Source organism: Penicillium manginii (genome assembly GCF_028828005.1).
Source record: "Penicillium manginii strain IBT 31320 chromosome Unknown utg000010l:1.0-1143873.0:1.0-1144522.0, whole genome shotgun sequence".
Classification (NCBI taxonomy): Eukaryota; Fungi; Ascomycota; class Eurotiomycetes; order Eurotiales; family Aspergillaceae; genus Penicillium; species Penicillium manginii.
Genome location: NW_026643111.1, coordinates 376,099 through 401,569, shown reverse-complemented (window position 1 = coordinate 401,569; position 25,471 = coordinate 376,099). Strand labels below are relative to the sequence as shown.

The window sequence follows — 25,471 nt, the reverse complement described above, 5'->3', positions numbered from 1 at the left end:
CACAGAAGAAGCAAATATCTGCGATTCTATCGAATGGAAGGATTTCTGCATTGAAATTCTCTCAAGTTCTCTCGCTATTTTGGTCCTGCGGTTCTGAACCGCAGCCCTAAGAGGTGCAGGCTGTTCTGTGGTCGCAGTGCCAGTGGGCATGAGCTAACTACTCCGTATTCTAAACCTTTGAGCGTAAAATAATTAGCGGTTTTGCACCTCAACTAGCCTGGTAACATTGGAACCTATTTTAAAAACTTGCAAGAAGACATATACTCAAATATATTGCGTTTAGTTGGGTCGGTCGGACTTGGTTAGTCGCAAATATAAGGTTTGCGGTTCTTAAGTATGCGGCTTCCCACGCGGCCCGCATCATCGGCCCGCATGCCGCATGGAAGTAAATTTCAAAAGACTATAAAAAAGCTCATTACTCTACCACAATTGAACCTTATAGAAGATTCCACTTTCAATCAACTCCTAATTCAAGACCAGCAATTCATCATGTCAGAAATACCATCTTGCAAACCCCGCGTCATCCTCGGCTTGATGACATTCGGGCCAGACCCCAGCCTAGGTGCCCGCATCACCTCCCTTGACGAATTCGGCGAATGCCTAGACTACCTGAAGTCATCCGGTTACTCCGAAGTCGACACAGCACGCATGTATCTCGGTGAGAAGCAGGAAGAATTCACCGCCGCAGTTGGTTGGAAAGAACGTGGCCTAAGCCTCGCAACGAAAGTCTACCCAACCAAACCAGGCATCCACAAGCCTGCTCAGCTGCGCGAGAAATTCAACGAATCTCTTGTCGCGCTGAAGACAGACCAGGTGGACATTTTCTACTTGCATGCTGCTGATCGATCTGTACCCTTCGCCGAGACCCTGGAGGAAGTGAATAAGCTCTATCAGGAGGGTAAATTCAAGCAGTTGGGTCTTAGCAATTATACCTCATTCGAGGTTGCAGAGATTGTCATCCTATGCACGGAGAGAGGTTGGGTTCGTCCGACGATTTATCAAGCCATGTACAACGCTATCAGTAGGCCTTTTCCCGCTCGATCAGAAACTCCGAGTATACCTAGGTAGCTAATCCGATCTATCAGCGCGAAACATCGAGACAGAGCTCATCCCCTGTTGCCGGCGTTACGGACTCGAAATCGTTGTCTACAACCCTCTCGCCGGTGGTGTTCTCTCAGGAAGATACAACGCAGACGCCGTGTCACAGGCACCGACTGAAGGCCGATTCAGCGACAAGAACACCACAGGCGCCTTGTACAGAAAGCGCTATATGAACCAACCGGTTCTCGACGCCGTCAATCTGATCAGTCAAGTCGCCGCAAAATATAACCTGACATTGCCGGAAATTGCTTTCCGTTGGCTGAATCACCACTCGCAGCTGCGGTTGGGTAAGGACGGTATTCTGATTGGCGTTAGTAGCATCCAACAGCTTCATTCGAATATTGATGCTACGCAGAAGGGTGCTTTGCCGCAGGAGGTGGTGAATGTCCTTGACGAGGCTTGGGTGTGTGTTAAAGCTACGTCGGCTGATTATTGGCATCTTGATTTGAAGTATACGTATGATACTGAGGCAGCGTTGTTCAAGTAGTGAAGGGAGCGGATACATGGAAGGTGCTGTGTTTAAGAAGTGGCATGGTACTATAGCTAGAGCCTAGGTATGTGGTCACAGTAGCTAACTAGTTGGTATCTGTTAGTTTTCAGGCTAGTTGGTAATGCTCTGGGAAGTCGGTACGTACTCGGGTACATGATCAAACCGTTGAGGTGGTAGTTGATTTCAAGCTTGAACCGAGATTGGCTTTAACGAATATATACAAAGTGACCGGCATTATTCCTCTTTCAAGCCCCACCAGAGATAACTGGAAGCTATGGGCTCCGACTCGGGACCTTGGAAAGGCTAGTTCGATTTCTTTGTTTGTTCCAATTTCTACAAGGTTGGAAACCTTGGAAGATTGTGGTATAATCATAGACTGCTTTATTGCTGCCAGTAATCGCAAGACCGACAGAAATGTCTGAGATAAATAGAAAAGACTACGCATAGTTCAAGTTGCATGCTTTGCTTACTGGGTATCCTAAAATTTTTCTTTATAATATCATGATTTATTCTCTTGACATAGGAGTATGAGTGCTATGAATAGTCTACTATCGGCTCAGCATATGCTGCATCCTTCTTCATTCAGTCTTTTTGTATCTAAAATACGTGTCATGAAAGCTAGAGCATAGCTTCAGGGAGGTGATCAGCGAATATAGAAAGCATTAGGCCTCTATCAGTCTCCACTAGGGTATCAAAAGCAAAGCCGTGCTTCTCGGAAAGTATTGTTGCAGATTTTCGCATATGATCAAAGCGAGATCACCGATATAATCAGTTTGCGCACAGATTCCACCATCTCAAAGGGTAAGTGGGATCTTGGGAATTGATTCAAGGAGCGAATGAATGTCTGGAACAGCGCTGGCTTCCAAACCAGCCGGTTGGGGTGTGTTCAAATCGACTCGGTCTTGACCGGCCAGATGGGTTCTCGTATGCAAATTAATGGGGCTGGATTTCTCTATATAGATAATCATATGGACTGCTATAATTTCGGCCACACAACCTGGTTGAAATAATATTTTGGCAACACGAATGTTCCAATCTCCCTCAAGGAAACCACATCATGACGTTGGTCATGTTGTCGGTGATCGTCTCTTTCAAAGATGTCCACCCCTCTTGACCAGTCCATTTCTTCAGCAAATCCAGAGATTTAGCATCATCTGCGGTCAACTTGAGTCTCTCGCCAGGTAGATCGTCAACAAAATCCCGCCTAGGAGCAATAGTGCGCATCAAAGCGAGAATTTCATTCCACGTGCAAGACTCCCCCCAGGAAAAAAGCCGCTGGTTCTTGATTTCAGGGTCAAGAGCCGCTGCAACGTGGAGAAGTGCAGTGTCTTTCACATCGGTATGAATAGCTAGAAAGAATTATCAGATGCTGGTTCAAATCATTGATCTCGGGAACACAAACTTCCTGGGGTCGGGAGGAGCTGTTGCAATGCGACCAAATCTCCACGATACAGAGCCGTGACAAACATCTGAGGTAACTCAGCGTGGGGTCTGGCGAGAAATTCACCCATAATGCTTGCCGGAATGATAGAGTTGACAGTGAAATTGGGATCTCTCTTCTCAACAAATTCCCACAAAGCTTTCTCCGCAACTGTCTTGCTTGCAGCGTACACGATAAAAGCCCGAGCCGGCTCGTACGGAGGAGGCGCCCAAGCAAGCTTGACTGCAGCGTCATTCCAAGAATCCGAGGTTAGATGAGTTGGGTCCATATTAGGGATGACCATAGCAGCTAGTGAGCTGGTGTAAACGAATTCTTTCACTGAAGGCTCCTTCAAGGCAGACTCCAGGATGGAGTTAGTGACAGCGACAATTTGTGGTAAGACATTGTTCGGATTTGGATCGAAGCCCAGTGTGGCGACGTGAATAATGGCGGAGACGCCCTTGACACATTCGTCGAAGGCATTCGGGGCGATGAAGTTTGGTACTAGGACGAGCTCGAAATTGCCGTTTTCCGTCGCTGTCTTGAAGAGATCTTGGACTAGCCAGGATGTTCTCTCGATGTTTCGGACGGTACCTCGGACTTTGTATCCTCGTTCAAGAAATTGTTGGATGATATGCGATGCTAGGTAGCTATTCGCACCGGTGACCAGTACCAAGGAGCCCTTGGGGATAGTGACGTTTAATTCAGACATTTCTGGAAAGTGGAAGGGAAACCGTAGATTTGCTGTACGACTAGGTGATCAAAGTGAGAGTTCAAGGTTTTGCTATCGACTCGGAAGTGTTGTCCAATATTATCGCGCGAGTGAGCAGTCCTCTATATATCCCTAAGATCATTCCGACCGACTCTAGCTCTAATTATCTCCATAGCACTCTAGGCAATCTAGAATTGCTTTGAAATCAGGATATCCTCGGAGTTCAATCAGCAGCCCCTAATCTAGTCCTTGAAAGGTAAGTGCAAGATACTAGAAAAAGATGATCGAAGGACTTCGGCTGATCGTTTCATACTGCCGAGGGTAGATAGGCCTTGTGATCTACGCTAGTCCAGAAAGGAAAGAGCAAAGTACTCTAATAGGCAACCTGTAATTAATCATTGGTAGAACCAGACCTTTCAGATAGTGGAGTTAACTTGAAGCTTACTGTATATATTCTAAATTAATACATGGTTATCTAGATGCAAGAAGCATTGACAGGGGCCTGTTGTTTTGACATTTGAATCTCCGAAAAAGTGTGGACATCCCGCCATAGCACGTATAGTAGGTGCCTCATAAATCCATTGCAGCCTAGATTTTGAGGTCCACCATTGTGCTGGGCCATGCGAAGAACACCCAAAATATGGCCTCGAGCCATATTGAAGTCGCCAAGATGGAGCTTTAATTTCAGGTGAGTTAATTAATGCCTTTGATCCATCCCTAGCTGTGACTGTGATCTGCTCACCTCGTCTGATGTAAGCATCATTGCCGTCACAAAAGTAGAGTCACTGATTATTGACGCTTTCCCTGCCTCTCTAGAAATAGCATCATTCAGAGATTTCAAGCAAGAAACTTTGTACTCTAGTGCCAGTTGCATATAATGAGCCTTTTCTCCAGGACGCTGTGAATTTTTGCCAGTCAAGTGGCGACAGGCTATTAGGAAAAGGCTATCCAATGAATCATTCCTAATAACAAGAAGCCGCGTCAATTCCTTTTTCATTAAATGGCAATACTTTTTGGGGCTTAAAAGACGGTTGCATTTGACACTTTGATCGGGGATAACTATTTGGGTATCTAACAGAAGCGTTAGCTGAGAAACGAAACAGAGAAAAAGAGTGTGAAAGAAAGTCTATTGGTGAAACTAACAATGATCGAATAGGAAGTATTGAAACTCAGTGAAGGATTTAGCCATGCTGTCAAACGGATCTCGTCGACTTGATGATAGAAGCGTTTTCAAGATCGGCAGAGACGACGCATCTTGGGCTAGGTTTGAGCCCACCGATGTGCCCTTAGTCGGCTTATGAATTTTCTTCGTAGACCCCTTCCTATTTTTCACTTTTTGGTCTTTGGCCTCGACAGGATATTTCATGATACGAAAGCGATCACGTCTAGCATGTGCTGTTCGTGCGGCGTGGGCATGGGCTCCCCTTCGGGACTCGGCCGAGACCGGCTCTGCAGGGTGGGACAAATTGATGAAGTGAATTTCTTGAGACATTATGCTTGAAGCGGGGAAGTAAACCAAGAATGCATGCTTTATGAAGATCAAAGACAAAAAACTCCAGAAACCGTCAAAATGAGAGTTGAGTAGATTGGGGGCCGATACTAAGCTATTTGTCAGCAGTCCAATATAGAAAATTGCTCTTTCCTAATTGGGGTAGAAACAAAGTAAGCAGGTGATATAATCTAACAAAAGCACAGAACATTGGACCGATGCCGTGCTACCAATTGGACAGGAGATTCACAAAGATGTTCAAATTTGCGTCGCTCCCCAAGGGAGGGGCATGTCGGAATTTCCTACAATGATGCGAAACTTTCGCTTGTCGAAGTGTCGGCGTACAATCGTCTTCAACACCCACAAGACTTCAACATCAGCGGCAAAGTACTTGATTCAGCCAGTCACGCTGGGAATTAGTGGACGGCGCCTATAGCACATGGAACAGGGCATAGGTCATAAGTCTCGATTTCACAGTGTAAATAAATTACTAGAGAAAATTTCATCCAACTCCCAGAATTCTCCTGGGCCGTAATCTCCACCATCGGGTAGTAGGTGCTGCTGCTCTGGGAGGCTCAGATCCAATGAAGTCGAATGCGCCCCGCCAGAATTCCAAGCGAGGATATCATTCTCAACGCAATTCAAAAGCTCAAAGTCATCTCGCTTTCTCCGAATCTGAAGTCGTAACAATGTACAAGCACTCGCCCACGTTTCCTGAATAGCCTCGGCCCCATATTCATCAGCCAGCAATTTCAGCGTCTGAAATGCCTGCCCAACACGGCCAAGCGAGGCCCGGGTATCGATCGCCAGTAAGACGCAGAGAAACTGGAATGGAACATTCAAAACATGCCACCAAGGTGAACGCGCTTTCGCCATGATTGTAGCTATCTGAATACCATCGTCTCCAAGTTGCAGGATTTTATCCACGGCGCTAGGCGAGACTGTGCAGCCGGTTACACGGAGGCGGCGGTATATGCAAAGTGCTATATTACACCGTTTGAGCTTCATGGCTGGATGAGATGGGTTCAGTTGGACGGCTTGCTCGAGCATGGTTTCTAGTTCTGCTGCGTTGAGCGGGAGATTTGGATCGAGGGTGTCGGATAGTTTCCAGAATGTGCGTGATTCCTCTGTCCATCCTTCTGAGGGGAAGGTACAAGAGGCGCCTCGTGGTGCTATTCTTGCTTGTCCGTAGTCGTAAGAGATCCATGTGTTGAAGATTTGCGCTGTGTAGTACATTTGTCTTTTTAATTGGGGGCTGTATGGGTCAGGGTCTTGCGAGGCGGTGGTGGCATTTGATTTGTTGTTCTGGGATGGTTCATAGTGTAATTTGACCGTCTCAATCATGTGAATTAGTGTGCAGCTTGCGAGCCATGTCGCATTTGGCGAGCTGGTGAAGCGCAGATATAAGACCCGTAGTAGCCATCCCACGACATGGTCTACCGTTGGCGCGGCCAGTGTTGTTGAGTATTCTAGCGAAGCACGAGCATTATGGATGATTTCCGACTGGAGATCGGATGCTTCTTCTGTACTGAAAAGACAAGCTAGAGCTGCGATTCCCAGGAGAACACAGTTTGAAGGGTGCTGTGGTGGTTGGTCGGGTGAACCGGAAATGGCTCTATGGACCATTTTAGGGTCCAGAAATGTATAGACCGGCTGTATTTCCGTAAAGTAGATATCCGCGAGTCGGTGCATGTTCTGAGTGGTCAAGATCTCGGTAAATGGTCTTGTTATACTGATATAGGAGGGGCTATTATGTAAACGAAAGTTCCAAGAACACAGCCTCGACTTCCCCGAAGAACAATCTGTTGATAGGCCTAGTCGTTTAGCTAACAGATCCCCCGAATTGAGTGATGCGCCACTTTCTGTAGCTTTTGCAGCGGTGGGATTAGTCTCCATCTCAGCCTTCTCTATCAAGTGGTCCTCATTCGAGGGTAACCGCTTTGGAGCTGGTTTGTTGTATGTGCACTCCCGGTTGGCGTTGAAGCAATTCCGACAGGGATGTTGGCCATTGCACTTGCGTTTTTTCTTTCGACATTGAAGGCATGCTTTTGAAGCTCTGTCTGGTGGCATTGATAAAGTTTCGAGAAGGTGAGCGTGAGTTTGAGGTTTGGCTCTGGGAAGCTCAGAGTTTGGCGCGGATATGCGGAGTGCGGGCCGCCCGGATGGCCGCGTCTACCTTGCAACTCCCGCATACCTTGGATACCTTGGATAGCCCTAGGTAACTAAATACTAGGTGACTACTAGAGAGTTACTGATACTATAGTATAGTAAATTGTAAGCTACAATGTAGTCTATTATTTACTCTATTTCTAATATTCAAGGAACGAGGTATCCCTTGACTTATAATTAATTCCATGATCTACTTTTAGCCTATCAGGAGTGGCTTGACAGGCAAGCTAGGACCAGCACTCAATGGTCCAAAGCAAGGAGGTAATTTCCAATTATTTACCCGAAAATACCAATATATACCACTTTATATACATTATATCTTCTATCTTAGATAGTATGGCATCATATCTAATCGTATCATATTTTTTTTCCGCTGCACATCATCAGTTCGCCCCGGACAACGCGAATATAGCGCCGCGGATCGGCGGGATTGTTGGTGGACCTCCTCATCCGTGCCCCCTTTTGGGCTCCACCCTCCAAAAAAGGACCATTTTATTTTTGTTTTCTTGTCTGTACCCTTTTTCTTTTTCATGATATATCTAATCCTCCCATTTTCTAATTCCCCTTTGTCGTGATCCTGCGGAATTCCTTTCTCCGCTTTGTTATAGTATTACTATTACTATAAGGATAGTAGTATACAGTGGTACTGTATACTATACTGTACTGCTGGTACCGAAGGCCTCCTTTACCGCCAGGCCTCGTGTCTTCCCACCTCTTCACACTTCTTCACTCTCCCGAATTTCTCCTGCAACACCTGGAAATTGCCAATCCTCGTGTCTCTTTCCTCCTCTTTCTTCCGATAAAACGCATCTCAGCATGCGGGCTCGACAGTCCCATCGTCCGCCCGCTTTATATCGACCCCCATCAATCTCATGCCACTCCGACCTGGCTGAACCTTCCCCCATCTCCTCGTGAATTGGACCACAGGGCTATATAGCCTTTTCACCCCTTCGGAATGCCAGCCAGTCGAATTAGCCCCCTTCGTCCCTCCATCCGCCTCTCGCCCGCCCACTCTCGAGAAAATTCGCGTTCCACCTCGCCCGCTCACCCGGAGTCCATATATCAAAAAATCGATCCCTTGCTAGCGAACCTCTCCCCCGAATCGACCCTCAATGCCCTCACCTCGACAGAAGCTGTACCTTCAAACGAGAAATTCTCCCGCGATGTCCTCTCCCAGAGTATCTCTCAGGTGTCGCCAGCTGAACGCGCCCTAGGGATACGCGCCGCGGTAGCCGCCCAGAACCTCAATATCTGGTATAAAGAGGTCCAGACCTGGACATGGCCGAAACATGCTGATGCCAAAGAAGGGAAAGGATTTGTGCCACCGGTTGAGGCACAGTCGGGGGATAATGGTTTAGAGCGGGCTGCTTCGGCCTTGCTGATGCCCCCTGGCACCAGCGATATCCCCTACTATGGCTGTCTGCCGTCGACGATAGTGGAGCAATATGAACAAAGGATAGAGGGAATACGCGACGGAATGGACAATTTAAACGTGGAGGAACTCAAAGAGCACGTTTTGAGTGCCCACATTCCATCCCGGTCTCGCCCTTCCTCCTCCACAAGCACCGTGTCCGTGCCTCCACCACTCAGCTATGTGCAACTTAGTGACTTCACGGCTGTCGTGACTGCTACAATCCTACGCGCATTGCCCTTTCTATCTCGCCTCAATCACCTCTTGACCACCTGGGACGTCCGACTCCTTGTCCTCCGCCAGATTCCCGGCCTGCTTCGCGAACTCAAATCCTCTCGATCCGCCCTGAATACCTCCTTTCACGCGTTACGAACCTCCGATCCCTCCGAGAACAGCAAATCTTTCCTCTCCAGCTCTCATCTACGCGCCGACCATGCTCAGCTCGAATCTGCGGTCGTGTCCGTGGGCAGACGGATGGATAGGGTCCTGGATGCGTTGGAAGGTCGCCAGGACTCTCTACCCGAGAGCTGGATCGATGATCTCGAGGGAATTGAGGCGGACTTCGCTGCCTGGGTAGTCGAGGTCGACAAATATAAGCTTCGCACGGAGTGGCTACGTGCCAAGGAACAACACGAGAGGGAGATCAGAGAGGCCGAAACCGTCGCGCCTCCCGTTGAAGAGAAGGCCGATGAGACACCGACTGAAACACAATCGGATGAAGCTTTGGTCGAATCCTTCGAGCCAGAGTCAACACCGGAGCTTCCTCAGATGGAGACCATTGAAGAGGAGCCCAAGCTTGAACCCGATCTCTCATCAGAGAGTAATGCCGACGAACAGGAAACATCCCAGCTGTCACAAGATTCAGGATTGTCTGCTGCAGAGAGCGATTCGACTCTCCCACCCCTCTCTGAGCCGGACACGCCGCCTACTCTTCATACTCACGACGAACCCGAGCATGTGCCTCAAGTTGTGTCGTCGTCCGATTGCGCCAATGAGGATGCGAATACACCAACCCCGACTCAATCCGTGTTTCCACCACTTTCATCCATTGAACCAGAAGGGGATGTTTCTCCCAATCAAGTGCCACTCCCAGTGATACCTAGCGTCGAAAATAAAGAAAACATCCCACCCCATGGCTTTATACAACGACCTGCGCCGCCATCTCGGGAATCATCCGTCAAGCCTGCTGCGCTCTCGGAGCGCGAGACGGACGATGACCCTTTCACAACGAGGCCTGCCTCGTCCAGAACGAGTGACTCCGCGGCCACATCAGATCTCCTTGTCCCTGTCGATGTTCCCACAGAAAATATCTACCAGGATACTCCGAAACCAATTGTGACGGGCCAGAAAAAGAACGCCGACACGAATAGAGATGAGAAGGAAGCCCAGGCAACCGAAACATCTGATATTCCCGACCTCCCGTCTGTTCAACCGGCCGTGGTTGCCCGGATCGAGCAGCCTGAGCAGCCTGAGCAAATCGTTGCTACAGGTACTCCGGATAGGCGGTCGAAGGAGGAACCGTCCCTCGCCTTTGCGATGGATAAGCCCAGCCTTCACCACACGCCGGTTCACAGCTCTCCAAAGACAACACCGACCCGAATTCCAGTCTCGACTATGCTGCACAAGCCTCTCCCACAGCAACCTCGAACCCGGGTCCCAATAAATTCCATCCAAGAGCCGCTCAACGCCGCCGCGAAGCCCTCCCAGCACACACCCCAGAAACAAGCGCCGTCCAAGAAGCCATTGCAGAGCCCTATCAAGCTTTCCAAAACCCGGCCTGCTAAGCTCGATCTCGACAAAGCCGCTGTAAAGCCACGTTATCGAAGACCATCTACAGGATCTATCGGTTCTCTCCCTTCAAACAACTCCTCTCTGATCTCTAGCCCGGACGCCCTTGAACCCCATACCGACTCGTCCAAGGATGGTCCTCTTCTGACACCTCCTCTCTCCGACTTCCCCCAGCCTCCCTCTTTTCTACCTCGGAGCGACCATGCATTGCGAGCTGATCGTCTTCGTCACCTCGAGAGCCGCAAGGTGTCTCCTCGGACTACTTTCCAAGACAACCGCTCCCTGAGTCTGCCGCTAGAGAGATTCATCAATGAGAAAATGGACATTCAAATGGACCGCGACCCGGTCTCGGCCCCTGCCGGTCGACTGCCGTTGAAGAAAACATCGATTCCCCGAGAGCTGCCGGATCCTTCAACCCTGCCTATTCCACAGGTGCCTGCTAGATCATCTAGTCGACGCCCTGCCCTGACACGCGGGAAATCTGCCTCCGATCTTAAGTCCAGCGGCCAAGTCCAGAAGGAGGCCGAGAAGGAAGCGCAGCGCAGTGTACGACCTGCTACAAAGGTCTCTTCCCTGCGCGCGATTTTCAATCAGGACCAACCAAAGTCTCTCCGCTTGCGTCAGCGCTTGACAGCTCATCCCAGCCTGGAAAGCTTGGGTATGAGACGGCAAGAACTTGATTACGTGGAGGAGGATGTATCGGAACTGGCAGATGTTGGCTCTCGAGCATCTACGCCGAATAGGCCACGGAGAAAACCTAGAGATCGCCTCGACGAGAAGGTCAACTCGATTTTGAACACGCTTCCTGGACGGATCAACCTCGTCGATCCTAATAATGAGGCCGATACATCTTCGTCATCATCTTCATTGGACCGAAAGATGCGAGACAGATTTCTTTCGGAATCACCACCTGGGGCACCACCTCGGAGTGCTACCCCCGCACCTTCTTTTTCGCTCATGCCTGCCACCAGAAGACGCTCACAGGTGTTCAAATCGGAAGATAGTTGTGTCAGACTCTATCACCTCCAACACGCCGGACAAACAGCTCCTACAAAACTGTTCGTCCGTACTGTTGGCGAGGAGAATCAACGTGTCATGGTTCGTGTTGGTGGTGGTTGGGCCGATCTGGGCGAATATCTTCGCGAATATGTCATCCATCACGGTCGCCGAAAGGTTTCCGAAACGCCCCGTGTCGAAGTGCAAGGCTTAACAGCCCGTTCTTCACCTGGTTACTCCACCCCTGGCTCTCTGCTCACCCCGGCCGCACCGGCTCATATGACCTCAGGCCGAGCGACTCCATCTCGCCCCCCGTCCGTCATGAGCGCCCGACCCGCCTCTTCACTCAATGTTCGCAAGATGCGACGGGGATCCAATGCATCGGACATCGTTGGCACGAGATCTGTGACCACGAGCGCTCTGGCATCATTCACTTCACCTCCATCTGCCTCCACAGGCCGGCGTCGCCTCTCGGTATCTTCAAACTACTCATTTGGCGATATCCATTCTCACTCTCCCGGAAACACAAACTCCCTGGCTCCGGATTCCCATGCCACCCCTCTCGGTCTTGCTGGACCCAAACCTCGTGCGCGTCATGTGTCAATGAGCCCAGAGGGCGAAGCCTGGGTCGAAGACGTCCTCAACAAAACTCGCCTCTCCAGCTCCACCAACCCTCCTCCTTTCCCACTGGGTGTTGCTCTCAACCATGAGGTCACCGAGCACCACGATATCAGTGATACCGCTTCCATTCGCTCTTTGCCCAAGGTCCGCAGTGTTAGTGACATTGGCTCTGTCGGCACTAGCAGACGCGTCGTGCTCAAGGGCCTGGGTAATCGCAGGTAAAAGCGGTGCCTCCCCCCAAAATCCCTTTCATTCAGCAGCTCACTCTCATCGTGAGCTTTGGATTTTTTCTTCTTTATCTTCTTCTCCCAAAGAGTGCTTTCAAACACCCATTGTGTATGGGTTCTGCATATCTCAGTATTAGCATCATATTTCTTCCTGCCCTCTCCTGTTTTTTTTTTTCCTATGGGCCATCGCATCGTTTTGGTTTGCATCAGCGCGGCGAAATTGTGGAAATTGATCATATATTGTTGTCATCTTTTGGTTCTGGTTTTATCTTCTGCATTTTCTGGGTTCTCTTTTGGCTTTCTTGCTCGATATCCTGATACACGTCTTTGTTTGCTTTTCTTCGTGGCTTGTAAATAGCTTTTTTCTGCTCGATACCCTTTCGAGCCACCTTTTTGATATTGCATACAATACACATTATAGAGTGATCTCTCTTGAAAGTTAGTTCCGTGTCCTTTGTAGAAGCAATTTGCTAGCGATAGTTTTCATCTGATAATCCAAATGTTCTTCTCACTTCGGGATGTTTCACGATGTAGTGATGCTAGTACCTATTCGTAGATTCACCATGGCAAATTCCACAACTCTCAGGTATAATGTAATTTATTTATTCATTCTATCAACTCACAATACACAACTTCATTCAAGCTCAAAGGCGAAAATCCTCAACTTTCGTCCAACAAAGACTTGAACCCCTGCAGAATATCATTCTTCAAATCCTCAAACTCCTCAATGCCACAACTAACGCGCAACAAATGCGGATCACAGCCAGCGTCACTCATCGCCCGCCATTCCATCAAACTCTCCACACCCCCCAAACTAGTCGCATGCTGAAAAACAAACATCTTACTCGGCAACCGCCTCGCATGCTCAGCACTCTTCGCCCAAATAGAAAACACAGGCCCAAAACCACCAGGCATCTGCTTCCTCAGCCATCCATCCTTCAAATCCTCATACTGGATAGAAGCATGCTGCACCCGCTCAAGCACCCGATTCACCGGATTGGCAGTCTTGTCAACAATTTGCTCCTGAATCCACGCAACAAGCCTCTCAGCAGTCTGCGCCTGCCGCATAACACGCAAATGCATCGTCCTCGCCGACCGAATCCCCAACCACCCCTCAAAACTCCCCATAACACCCCCCATATACTGCCGATCCCGATGCAATGTCTTCAACCAGCCCTCCCGAACCCGATCCTCATGCAGCACAAGCAACCCGCACAGCATATCCGAGTGACCGCCCACATACTTAGTGCCCGAATGCATGACGACGTCCGCGCCCAGCTCGAGCGGATTCTGCAGCGGCGGCGGCGCAAACGTCGCGTCGACTGTCAAGTATGCGCCCTTCTCGGTTGCTTTGGCGCGGTAGTAGGCTAGATTGCGCGCTTCGCCGGTTGGATTGAGCGGTGTTTCGACGTGGATTATGTCGCCGGCTTGGGCTTGGTCGATGTCGGATAGTTCTAGTTTTTGTATGCCGGATAGGCGGTGGATGATGTCTATTACGCCGTGGCAGCCGTGGTAGCCGTCGCCGATGAAGATGCGCTTAGGGTTTATGAGGACGACCATTGCCATGAAGGAGGAGAGGCCTGTTGAGTAGGTTATTACTTCACCACCGAAGAGGCTGCGGAGGAGGACTTCGAGGCGTTTGGAATTCGGGGCTGTGTAGCGGGAATAGACATGGGAGTCGTCTGGGGCGTTGGGCTGGTGGAGGAGATGTCTTGTGAGTACGAAGTTCTTAGGTGTAGGAGCTTTCAGAGATGGGGGGGTTTCTTACATCGTTATTTTCTTCGGGGACGAGGTGGTCGGGGTCTCTCGCATAGCGAAAGTTCACGGCGACGTGCATTCCTGGTGCGATTGCGCGGTGTGGAGTGACGAAGTCGTCGGCGTGGACGGCTCTGGTTGCCATCCCCATGTCGGGGAGAGCTTTGTGGAGAGCATCGCCGGTCAAAACGAAGTTTGATCCGTTTTGGGTGGTGCCGTTTGATCCCATTGTGTTGTAGGTTGATATGTCGAAGATTGTAGCTATTTTTGACAGATTGGAAGCGGGGAAGCTGGAAGATTGGGTGGATTTATCCTTCAGGAATAGTGTGTTCAGTATGTTGCAATTTGGAGCTTAGTGTCAATTTAAATGGTAGAGCTGTAAGCACTGAATTTCGGAGATGGACCGCGCAATCGGTGTTCACATATGATTTTTGTTACGTGGTGTTGATGGCTGGCTTGGGGGTGAACGATTTCCACTTGAAAGAACTGTCACTGACGCTTGCCCCTCGGAACCAGAGTACAATAAACTTATATCCACGAATGAGAATATCCGATGTTATTAATTTAGATGGGTGTCCACATGACCGGCGGAGACCGTTCTGGGGAAATATTTGGAGACTACCCTATAGTTCTTGTGGTACAATAGAATAGCGACGAATAATAGTGGGGGTGTACCCCAAATATTATGAATAACCGTCTTGACATACACATGTTTCCATTGTTATACATTTAGAGAATTAAAGAAATAAATAATGTAATGTTGCGTGTCGCAGCTCGGGGTTAACCGGGCTGATGTCACACGTGTATGAAAATCCCAGTCGGATTGATAGCCGCTCATGACATGGTATTCTTCAGCAAACATTAGCATGCATTGACCATAGCATATTCCCTTCTTGACCATTACAGTCGCTCGTGGGGGTCCGCACGGTGACCTCCGCTCAGGTGATCGGGGATCCTCCGAGCAACCGGGGTGCAGAGGTCCCTCGTTGCAACGCAGGAATTGGCAGGCCGAAAGAGTGCGCTTTGACTGGAGATCTATCAGCTAGTGTAAGGACCTAACCTTGTGCGAGCCCGGTGGATTTACCGTCGGTCTAGGTCCGTTCTGAACAACAGACTCATGCAAATGTCATCCCGCTTTCGTTAGCTGGTCGCGTGAGCGGAGCCAGCGAATAGAACAATACTCAAGATAAGACAGCGACGGCATAAATGGCAGCATGTGTTGTTTCCAAATCCAACCAAGCTTTTGAAAATATAAATTCTTCAGTATTGATTGATAATACTACAATATCAAATCATCATGGCCGCAGCTGTCGCGTCTCTATTCGGTTACAAGGACAAGCCTACCCTCGATCACAAGGTTTCTCCCATTGTAGAGCCACCCAAAGCTCTCCCTGCGTCATGGTATCGCTCCGAGGAGATGTACGAGCTAGAACGCCGTGCTATCTTCTCTAAGAAATGGATCTTAATCACCCACATATTGCGCTTCACAAAGCCCGGAGACTTCCTTCGATTTCATGAAGCTGGATTTTCATTCTTTCTTTGTCAGGATCGCCAGGGCACCGTAAATGGATTCCACAATATCTGCCGTCATCGCGCGTTCCCTCTTGTTCAGGAGGATGAAGGCAATGTCAAAATTCTGTCCTGCAAGTATCACGGCTGGTCATACGGCTTGAACGGAAAATTAGCCAAGGCCCCGCGATTCGACGACGTTGAAGGATTCGAGAAGGAGAACCAGGGTCTCCTACCCGTGCACGTTCATATTGACAAACTTGGATTCGTCTGGGTGAACCTCGATTCATCTCCCACCCCAGTCCCATGGGAGGAAGATTTCAAGGGAGTCGATACGCAGGAACGATTCCAGAAATTCGATTTCAGCAACTACAAATTTGACCATACTTGGCAGATGGACGGTGATTATAATTGGAAGACCCTTGCCGATAATTATAATGAGTGCTACCACTGCACTGTTGCCCACCCTGATGTGGCCAATTTGGCCGACTTGTCATATTATTATACGATCTCGAAAGCCGGGCACATTCAACATTTCTCTCGACCGAAGGAGGATAAAATCGAAGAGGATATTCAGAATGCTAGCACTTATTATTTCCCGAATGCTTGCATGACAGTCTCGTGAGTTCCGCATCTTTATAATAACCAGCCAATCCTTTCGTATTGACCGAAGCGCCAGGCCCCATTTCTTCTACATGATGCGCTGTGTTCCTACCTCCGTCGGAACATGCTCTATGGAGTATGAAGTATATCGCCAGAATGACGCTTCCGACGCGGACTTTGAGTATATCGATAGCTTTTTCAAAAGGGTACTTGCCGAAGACAAATATTTGTGCAATGCGGCTCAGAAGAATCTCAATGCTGGCATATTTGTGAACGGGCAGCTCCACCCTGAATTGGAGAGCGCACCTCTTTTCTTCCAAAATACCGTTCGCTCCCTCGTCACATCCCACCGAAAGGAGGAGCAAAAAGAAAGCAGAGAAATATGGCCCGCCCGTCAAAATCCAGCAGGTTCAACAACAACGGAAGATATGGAATTTTGCTCTGGGCTTGCATGTTCAGCAGAGGGGAAGAGTGAACTGGACTGGTAGTAGTGTGGTGCTTGATTTTTGATATTGGATGGAATGATTTAATTGGGTAGCGAATTTCGATAACGAAGGCCTAGACGGTCCTTTTTCATGTACTGTACTTTCAATTACAACTAATCAGACTGCCTGGAAACTGTTGTGTCATCATTTCCCGTTTATCGCTATATCCACTAGAAGTTTAGTTGGTCCTTTGGGCGCGGGTCAACCAACCGGTGGGTCATAGGATCGTCTCCGCACGGCTTACAATCCGACAACCCCGCGCTTGCCCTTTCATAAAGCTACGTACTCTGTACCGCAACTCTGTATCAGGTATATATTCTCTGTCTCTCTGTTGATCGCAGGTACCCTTAATGAATTCACGGGTCAGCAAGAGATCTCACCAAGCCTGCGAAAACTGTCGGTATGTTGTTCTCACTCCCTGGGCCTTGTTATCGCCGGGGGTGATATCGTGCTAATAGACTGCCACCAGGCGAAAAAAGACAAGATGTCCTGGGGAGCGACCAGCGTGCTCTACATGTACGCGTCTTCAGCAGTCATGTCAGTATAGCAGAGGGTGGGATGCATGGGAGGACTCTTCAGCCATGGTATGGTTTGCTGGCCCGCGAAATGAGAATTACGGCTAAGATGACTAGGAGAGTCGATTGAAAATGCTGGAACAGAAAATGGATCTCATGCTCGAGGGTTCAATGTATGTACTGACCTAAGCGATGTCATATTGAAAGAAGGCACTGATTGGGACAGGTCGACCAACGAAATTGACCCAGAGACGCCAAAATCGTATTCGCGGGGACTTGAAAGCCGCGAGGCTACAGCTGAATCGAGCAACATGCAGGAATCACCCGCGAGACAAGATGGCTCCAATGATATTATGAGTCTGCAGCTTCCCGAGGTCATGCCGTTTACATTACCATCCAAAGAAATTGTGTCAGAATCAATCGGTCTCTATTTCAGATACTGCCACAAGCAGCCTCTCTGGCTTCTCGATCCTGAGGACTTAGCTTCGCCAGAGAACTGTCGAAATGAGGTTATCTTCGGAGTCCTCACTCTTGCTCTGCGCTATTCGGATAATCCTCTCTTGGAAGGAAGAAAGGATCAAATGTGTCGCCAGTATGCGGAGTCCGCGCGTGGTCTCGTTATGTTTCGCATTGCTCAAGGGAGTGTGGACCTGTCTACGATGCAGAGCCTTTGCCTGATTGCACTCGCGGAATACATCTGTCAGTCCGAATGGCTAGTATTTGTCAAAGTCCTTGCTATGTACTAACGATTGATTAGCAAATGATACCGATCTTGCCTGGCTACATATTGGTCTTGTCACGAATCTCGCGAAATGCGGGGGGGCTTGACGTTGAACAAAACGAAGGTGCCATTTTTCCTGCTTCGGAAGCAAAGCGAAGACTATTCTGGAGTATACACTTCTTGGACCAGCAGTATGGCCTTCGAAATATGCAGTTGGATATGTTCCAGGATATTCAACGACCTGTTTACATGGCCATGGGAATGGGATCTCCCCGGGAAATGGGTACTAAACCACCCCAGCTTCCCCAGGAGACAGGGTCCTTTTCAGCAAGAGGTGATATCTGGGTTTACATGGTACAGTTGGGCTGCTTCTGGAGCGAGGTACAACAGTATGTATCCCATTGCTCGGTCGGTGACGCAACACCACCTTGGTCGGTGAAATCCGGCTACTCGATCCTGGGGGCTCATTTGATGGATATCGAAACCAAGTTCCCAACTCGCCACCGATGGGACTCGGTGAGATTTTGGGAGCAACCTAAAGAAGACCTTCAAGCAGAGCGTTGGTACTGGAGTTCGTGGCTATATCTTCAATTTACCTACCACGCAATCCACAGCGTCCTTAATCACCCATTTATCTACTCGTGGCGCCCGCAGCAGTCTTCTCAGCTTTCTGTTCCAAACACCTTCTGGAAAACATCCTCAGAGCTCGCCCTGATTCACTCAACCTGGACAGTCCGACTGATTGAAATGATCACCGAAAAAGAATACTCGCTTTCAGATCCGTTTCTGGCTCATACTGTCTCGATCGCGGCGACAATTCATATTTACTATTGCCGGGCTGCAGATCCAGCTATCCGAGAATCTGCCCAACGCGCTGTTGAAATTTGTACAAAGTTCCTGGGCGAGCTAGCAAAAAAATGGCCGCGCTGCCAGACAATGGTCAGTTCTTCAACAACTCAAACTACAGCGAGGTAAAGCTAACAAGTAACAGTACCAAAAACTACAAACTCTCGTCCATTCGGCTTTCACTGGGAGTCCAGATTCAAACAATAAGCGATCCTCACGGCGGACGCTATCGATAGATACCGCTCTAATGTGGGATATTCTTCTGCACAACTCATCTCGATCATCATCATATTCATCTACAGGGGACGGGCTTTTCGACTTGTCGTTCTTACAAGCGCAAACCCCAAGCGAGAAGCATCATGACAAACTCACCGTTGAGACAGAGATATTCCATCGCTCAACAAGAGCGGTGGATACTTCCGATGGAGGTCAGGCATTACCGCCATATTCAAGTACAGTGGGCGAGCGCGATCGGGATAGTTCGCAAAGTCCCATGCACGGTCCTTGGAATGTGGACACCATCGATAGCAACGCAACTCAGATCCCGCTACCACGAGAGCCGTTTTTTAATGGGCCGGGCGTTCAAGGAGATATGTCTTTCATGGATATTACACATGATCCATTCTTTCAGTTTCAGGATCATCAGCAGCCGTACTTGGGGATTTGGGAGATTGGAAATTTGTAATATCACTGGTTTTCTTTTCTTTTCTTTTCGGCGAAATAGCTTAGAATTTTGATTATGCATCAGCGAGTCTATTTTAACGGGGCCAATTTTTCTGATATCGTAGCTTGATATGAACACAACATACTTAGAACGAGGACCAAGTACGGAGTAGATTGAGAAAACCAAGTAAATTTACCGGGGTCTCTTTTCTGGCGTCAAAGGCGGGCTAGAGGGTTAACCCCCGAGGTTCAGCCCGGAGACTCTCCGACTCTGCCTATCTTTTCATATACCTGGCTCAGGGCCACCTCAAACAAACATTGACCAGGTCGGCATGGTATCAATTTCTCGGAGACCGAGCGATATCGATGAAGTCATGGCTGAACTGGAGAGATAGCCTCCAAGTTGAGTTTGGAGATCTCAGGCAAACCCAAGAAAGCACAGATGGCTTCAGCGTGCCCGATAACCACTTTGGGCTAGTTATTAATTGTTCGATTACCCCTGGCCGATCGGCATAAACGCGATTTCCCCGGTCACCTGAGCGGGGAATCCACGAGAGGCTTCAAGATATGTAATAATGAATCTCTCCTTGGCTTCAGGCCGACGGGTTAAAATTCCCGCAATTGAAATACCCACAATCAGAGTGAATTGATTCGTGCCCGCATTCCTATAGCTCCGCATTTGGATGCTATGGGGTAGGCTAGTTTGGTCCGGAAGCCATGCAGACGCGTTCTGGAGCATGGTATCTGACTGGACTGTTTCTACCTAGAGAATAGTGCGTGTAAAGCAGAATTAGGATAGATCATGGAGGTAGGGAGGTCCACTGTAAGAGTTGGAAACTGGGGTAGACCCAGACTTGAAGTGACCTTATAAAACGGTGATCTTCACCTCAATTTCTGGGACATATTCCCGATCATAAATCAGAGGCTGTAATTGTTACTAGCTACCACCGTTCAAAACCGAGTCGCTCTCATGTTGTCTGCATATTAATCAATATCTATTAATTGCCCCTTTATTCTGAACAATGGCAACAAAACACAACGACGAGATGGGCAAATCCCAGCCCCAGGAAGGGGAAAGCGACATAATTGCAACTCCATCTGGCCCCGACCTGATATCACTTGGGAACGTTGATCAGGCCCTTGCTGCAAAAATGACCTTGGTGAATGATGTGTGTTACCCGACGCCAATTCCTTGCCCAATGTCCTTCCTGACGTGTTTAGGCCATTGATCAAATCGGATTCACAGCATACCATACCAAATTATTCTTCCTCAATGGATTCGGGTAAAGCACTTAGGCCATCAATAGTTGCAATACCAGGCCTTCTAACAAACCTGTTACAGATACGGCGTCGACTCCTTACTCCTTTTCCTCATGAGCATTTCCGCCGACCAAGTCGTAACGCAATACCCACCGAAATTCAACCGAGGCGCGCAATTGGGTTTCTACCTCGCATTGCTTGTTGGAGCCTTATTCTGGGGTGGCACGGCAGACATCATCGGTCGAAAATGGGCATTCAACTTCTCGTTGCTCACCAGTGCTATATTCGCCATTACGGCTGGTGCGGCTCCGAATTATGCCGCCTGGGCTACACTGGTTGCCATCTCTGCATTCGGTTCCGGCGGTAACTTGGTGCTGGATACAACTGTGTTTTTGGAATATCTCCCGTCCAATAAACAATGGCTTTTGACCCTTTTGGCTGGCTGGTGGGGTGTTGGCCAGACTGTCGCTGGTCTTGTCGCTTGGCCGTTCATGGGTATTCATTGACCTGGAAGTTGATATTTGCGCTCGCATACTGACATTATCATAGCTGGCTACAGCTGTCCCACCGATGGATCCGTACCGTGCACGAACGAGAATAATATGGGTTGGCGATACCTATTTTATACATGCGGAGCCCTGGTCTTTGTTCTGAGCATGGCTCGAGTCTTGGTCATTCGATTTCACGAAACGCCCAAATTCCTACTCTGCCAAGGCATGGACGAAGAAGTTATCAAAACACTCCACGACCTGGCCCAAAAGCATAATCGAGAATGCGACCTCACACTAGACCAGCTCCAGGCCTGCGGGCAGATTCACAGCACACATGCCAACAATAAAGCAACCTTTGCCGAAGTTGGGGTGCATGTTCGAGGCCTGTTTGCGACACGGACTCTCACCTTTTCGACCATTTTGGTCTGGGCTTCTTGGGCACTCATTGGCCTTGGATATGCCCTTTATTATGTATATCTGCCCGAGTATCTAGCGTCTCGGGGTGCATCTGCGGGTGAAACATCGCCTGATATTACCTGGCGAAACTATGCCATCACCAACCTGTGTGCAGTTCCAGGGCCCATCATTGCCAGTTACATGTGCGAAATGCGAATATTTGGACGAAAGGGGACAATGGCAGTTGGTGCCTTCATGACGAGTGGGTTTAATGTCCAGCATAGCATGAAGATCTTTACTAACTCATTTTACCCAGTGGCCTTCTTTTTCGGATATACTGCTGTAAAAACAGCCCCCCCAAAACCTCGGATTTTCTTGCGCGATCTCAGTCTCAATAAACATCTACTACGCGACTCTTTACGCTTACACCGTTGAGATTCTGCCTTCGGCTCATCGTGGTACGGGCAATGGTATTGCTGTGGCTCTCAATCGATTGATGGGGATGGTCTCTGCGTTGATCGGTGCCTTCACTTCAACTTCTACGTCGGTTCCAATTTACGTTTGCGCTGCATTACTGGGAATGGCTGGTGTTCTGGCCATTCTTTTCCCCTTCGAGTCGCGCGGAAGACAAAGTATTTAGTGGCCTTGAAGTGCTAGTGGTCTATATCCCTTGGAAGATTCCAACCTTGAAAGACGTGTACTACTACGACTAGTAACATCGAGACGTACCAAATATTGAAATACTACAGTTGATGCAACGAGACGCAAATTCATCGTGTGTATTCAAGTAAGAAGTAGATGCTAAGACATAGAAGAAGAGAAATATCACAAGAGCACCAAGGCGATTGTTCGCCATTTCAACTCCAAAGGACCAAATCCTTCGTTGGTTCTTGACAGAAAAAAAGGATTGCTAGCTATACATTCATTTCATGAGATCGTGACTGAGATAAACAGAGCGATGCTCCGAGCAAGTTAAAACGTTGTCTATTCAAAAGGTCATCATGACACCTGTTGTCGCCTCCAGGGGATATCCTTTCTCAAAAGTTCGCGCAGCTCCGGAGATATGACCTTAGGCTTGTCCTTGTCCATGGATTGTTGAAGGGCAGTTGGGGCATTGACGGAACTGCTGGATCCAACGGTGTTTTGTTGAGCTTGTTTTCCCTTTCCAGAATTAGAGGCGGAATCTGCGTCAGAGGTAGGGCGTCGCTGTTGGGCACTGGGGGCACTGGGGAAATTTTCTCTCTTATCAATGGCTTGTACGGCACGCTCGAAGCGGTGGAATAGCGATTCAGCCCGTGTGAGAAGAGGGACCAGATCCATGGTATTGGAAAGCTCGTTGATGTATTTTAGCACCTCGTCGAAATGTTTCAGGTGATCCATTATGACGTCGCGGTGTTTCTCGAGAATAGCGAGTGCAATGAAAAGATGGAAGCTGCTGGAGAAATAGTCCGTCCAAAGGGTCTCCCATAGGCGAAGTGTATCGCTCCATTCGAATTCGCGCTTGTACCAAACGAGCAACATGCGGAAAAAGAAGAAGAAGTTTGTGCTGTCGGCTGATTGAAGATGGAGATAGAGTTGAGGATCCATCAACTGAACAAGCTGGTCGAGGGCAAGGAGCTGAGAACGCATTCCTGATTGATCTCTGAGGTAGTTTCGCTCCTGTGAGATATTAGCTTGTTGCCTAGGGTTCCTCGCTGCGGGAAACGTCTTACCATGCGGTCCATGTAGCCTACAAACGCCCAGAAAGCAACTGCATCATCCTGCATCACAGCGTAGAGCGGAGCCAGCAGATCGCTCATTCCCTGGACATAACCTAGATCGGGATTGTGCTCGTTGTAGGTTAGGAGCATGTCCTTCATCTGCTCGAGATGCACGTTGGTACCGGTCTCGGCAAATGGGGAGTCGGGGTCAGGGTGCGGGATGTCTTCTCCTGCGAAAAGAGGTATCGTCCGGTCAGTGCGATGGACATCTTTTTCTGTAAACGTGTTAGACTTATGAGCCGATAAATATTTTCTCGCCAGGACCATATACCTATTCTGTTCCGTTGTTCTTTCCAATGTTCGAATTCTTCAGTCGTGGAATTGCCTTCAACAAGGCGCTCCCACCAGCCTCCCTTGAGCCGAATGTATTCGTCTCGCTTGGAGTTCATCAATGCTTGTCGCTCCTCACGGCTGCTGTCCCATGGGTAGACACCAAGGAGGAAAAGCCATGCCTCTTTCCGAGTGCCGTCGTTCGGGTCGATACCCCCATGGAATATCCTCTCCTTGACTTCTTCTTCCGTAATCTGTAACCTACCAGACGTTGGGTCGAAGAATCCCTCCCATTCCTCCAGGCAAAGGGTTTTCCGGCGCTCTCGCAGGGCAAGATTTCCAGTTTCTAGTTCGAGAATCTCAAACTCTCCGACTGCACTATTCTCGGACTCTAAAACATCCTGGGCGGTCCAAATACGCTGCTTCCGCTCTTTCTCACTCTGTTCGGCAATACTCATCGCCCATCGAGCGAGATAAATCCTGGCACTGTCGAATTCATCTTGCAGGGTTTGAATCTCGGGGTTTTTCATCAAGCGGCGCATCTGTGGGGGAATACGTGGATTCTCAGCGATGTCATTGGCGGTTCGTCGGGTAAAAGTCGTGATTTTACTCAGTTGTTCCAGCACCTTCCACCGAGTCTCCTTGAGTGTCTTCATGAAGGGGTCCATGCTGGCATCCCCGGGCGCAGCAGCTCCACTTGGTCCTGCCGCAGTAGCCTCCGGTTGCGCTTTGGAGATCGTTGAGTTATCTCCGGTAATGGCTGTGCGCCCGAATGACAGCTGGTCTTCATGGGATGGGTTAACCAAGTAGACGTTGCGATCGACCGATGACCGTTCAACCTCGACATATCTCCTCAGCCAACGAAGAACTTCATCTCCACCCCAGAAAAGGCTCCCCTCGTTATCAAAAGGATCGAAGCTTTCCTTAACGCGCTTCTTCTTCTGTAATATTGTCGATTCGCACTCGCTATCGTGAAAGAACAAGGCGGGGAAACTGTCTCCCGACCGGGTATTGATGACCAGGCTTCCAAACCACCATCCAAAGCTGGGAGGCCGCACGAGGAGGGAGTAGATTTCCGAAACTGGAACAGCGAAGGAGTAGAGGCCGATTGGGTCACGATAGGTGGTGGTGGCCGGAAGCGGCGGGACAAGATATCTTTGACGGGGTGCTGATGCATCATCGCACAGATCGACCTTAACGTATGTATCGTATGCATCGCCGAGGGATGTTTCGGGGACCCAGGCAAGCAGGAATGAGGCAGCCTGATTGTTGCTGGGAGAGACACCGGCAGAGTGGTTGGGTGCGGGAGGGGGCTTTTGTTGAACAAGAGCGATAAAACCGGCAATATTGTCTTTGGAGGATGCAGTAGGATGAACGTAAACCTGAGTTGCCGGTTAGTTGAGATGATATTGGACGTGGGGGAAAGGGTGGAGGGGATGGGAATGGTGATGTACTTTGCTCTTTGAGTACAGTAGCTTTACACCCTTGCGGGACTGCTGGTGGGCTATTGTGTTGTACTCGTCCTCATCTTCATCGCTAACATCGTAAAATGAAGCCGATGGCGACGGAGGCGACGCAGGAGGAGTGTATTTGGCCGCCATGGTGAGGTCGAACTGAGTTGAGAAGTTGAAGTGCGGGCGTGGACGACGTAATGCCTCTGCTGATAAGATAAGCGCATGTGACACTTCCTCGTATTGCCACGGAGTACAACTAATCAAGGGTAAGGGTAAGTATCAGTAGTAATGCAGGATATTGGGATATTCAAGTATTCCA

General features: G+C 49.1%; 10 protein-coding genes across 10 annotated transcripts; 5 read left to right on the top strand and 5 right to left on the bottom strand.

Moving 5' to 3' along the window:
• Window positions 1-489: 489 nt before the first annotated feature.
• Window positions 490-1,588, top strand: N7533_013048 (aldo/keto reductase family protein; the record flags this gene model as incomplete). The annotated part of the gene is made up of 2 exons (XM_057109698.1): window positions 490-1,021; window positions 1,086-1,588. The coding sequence occupies 2 exons, from the start codon at window positions 490-492 to the stop codon at window positions 1,586-1,588; spliced, it is 1,035 nt and encodes a 344-aa protein (XP_056953283.1).
• Window positions 1,589-2,632: 1,044 nt separating this feature from the next.
• N7533_013047 (aldehyde reductase II) lies at window positions 2,633-3,723 on the bottom strand (the record flags this gene model as incomplete). The annotated part of the gene is made up of 2 exons (XM_057109697.1): window positions 2,633-2,940; window positions 2,994-3,723. 2 exons carry the CDS (start codon window positions 3,721-3,723, stop codon window positions 2,633-2,635), a joined length of 1,038 nt encoding a protein of 345 aa, XP_056953282.1.
• Window positions 3,724-4,861: 1,138 nt separating this feature from the next.
• Window positions 4,862-5,215, bottom strand: N7533_013046 (uncharacterized protein; the record flags this gene model as incomplete). The annotated part of the gene is made up of 1 exon (XM_057109696.1): window positions 4,862-5,215. The coding sequence occupies one exon, from the start codon at window positions 5,213-5,215 to the stop codon at window positions 4,862-4,864; it is 354 nt and encodes a 117-aa protein (XP_056953281.1).
• Window positions 5,216-5,683: 468 nt separating this feature from the next.
• Window positions 5,684-6,904, bottom strand: N7533_013045 (fungal specific transcription factor domain-containing protein; the record flags this gene model as incomplete). The annotated part of the gene is made up of 1 exon (XM_057109695.1): window positions 5,684-6,904. One exon carries the CDS (start codon window positions 6,902-6,904, stop codon window positions 5,684-5,686), a length of 1,221 nt encoding a protein of 406 aa, XP_056953280.1.
• Window positions 6,905-8,336: 1,432 nt separating this feature from the next.
• N7533_013044 (GAS2 domain protein) lies at window positions 8,337-12,419 on the top strand (the record flags this gene model as incomplete). The annotated part of the gene is made up of 1 exon (XM_057109694.1): window positions 8,337-12,419. The coding sequence occupies one exon, from the start codon at window positions 8,337-8,339 to the stop codon at window positions 12,417-12,419; it is 4,083 nt and encodes a 1,360-aa protein (XP_056953279.1).
• A 665-nt stretch (window positions 12,420-13,084) lies between these two features.
• On the bottom strand, window positions 13,085-14,408 carry N7533_013043 (cystathionine beta-lyase; the record flags this gene model as incomplete). Its single annotated transcript, XM_057109693.1, has 2 exons — window positions 13,085-14,119; window positions 14,193-14,408. 2 exons carry the CDS (start codon window positions 14,406-14,408, stop codon window positions 13,085-13,087), a joined length of 1,251 nt encoding a protein of 416 aa, XP_056953278.1.
• A 1,068-nt stretch (window positions 14,409-15,476) lies between these two features.
• On the top strand, window positions 15,477-16,779 carry N7533_013042 (iron-sulfur cluster-binding protein, rieske family domain protein; the record flags this gene model as incomplete). Its single annotated transcript, XM_057109692.1, has 2 exons — window positions 15,477-16,309; window positions 16,368-16,779. 2 exons carry the CDS (start codon window positions 15,477-15,479, stop codon window positions 16,777-16,779), a joined length of 1,245 nt encoding a protein of 414 aa, XP_056953277.1.
• Window positions 16,780-17,438: 659 nt separating this feature from the next.
• N7533_013041 (fungal specific transcription factor domain-containing protein) lies at window positions 17,439-19,543 on the top strand (the record flags this gene model as incomplete). The annotated part of the gene is made up of 4 exons (XM_057109691.1): window positions 17,439-17,464; window positions 17,518-18,007; window positions 18,049-18,951; window positions 19,004-19,543. The coding sequence occupies 4 exons, from the start codon at window positions 17,439-17,441 to the stop codon at window positions 19,541-19,543; spliced, it is 1,959 nt and encodes a 652-aa protein (XP_056953276.1).
• Window positions 19,544-20,543: 1,000 nt separating this feature from the next.
• On the top strand, window positions 20,544-22,308 carry N7533_013040 (MFS transporter; the record flags this gene model as incomplete). The annotated part of the gene is given in 6 exon segments (XM_057109690.1): window positions 20,544-20,690; window positions 20,743-20,804; window positions 20,864-21,276; window positions 21,331-21,930; window positions 21,985-22,010; window positions 22,021-22,308. 6 exon segments carry the CDS (start codon window positions 20,544-20,546, stop codon window positions 22,306-22,308), a joined length of 1,536 nt encoding a protein of 511 aa, XP_056953275.1.
• A 359-nt stretch (window positions 22,309-22,667) lies between these two features.
• Window positions 22,668-25,299, bottom strand: N7533_013039 (GTPase-activating protein GYP7; the record flags this gene model as incomplete). The annotated part of the gene is made up of 4 exons (XM_057109689.1): window positions 22,668-23,327; window positions 23,381-23,643; window positions 23,700-25,080; window positions 25,153-25,299. The coding sequence occupies 4 exons, from the start codon at window positions 25,297-25,299 to the stop codon at window positions 22,668-22,670; spliced, it is 2,451 nt and encodes an 816-aa protein (XP_056953274.1).
• Window positions 25,300-25,471: the final 172 nt, after the last annotated feature.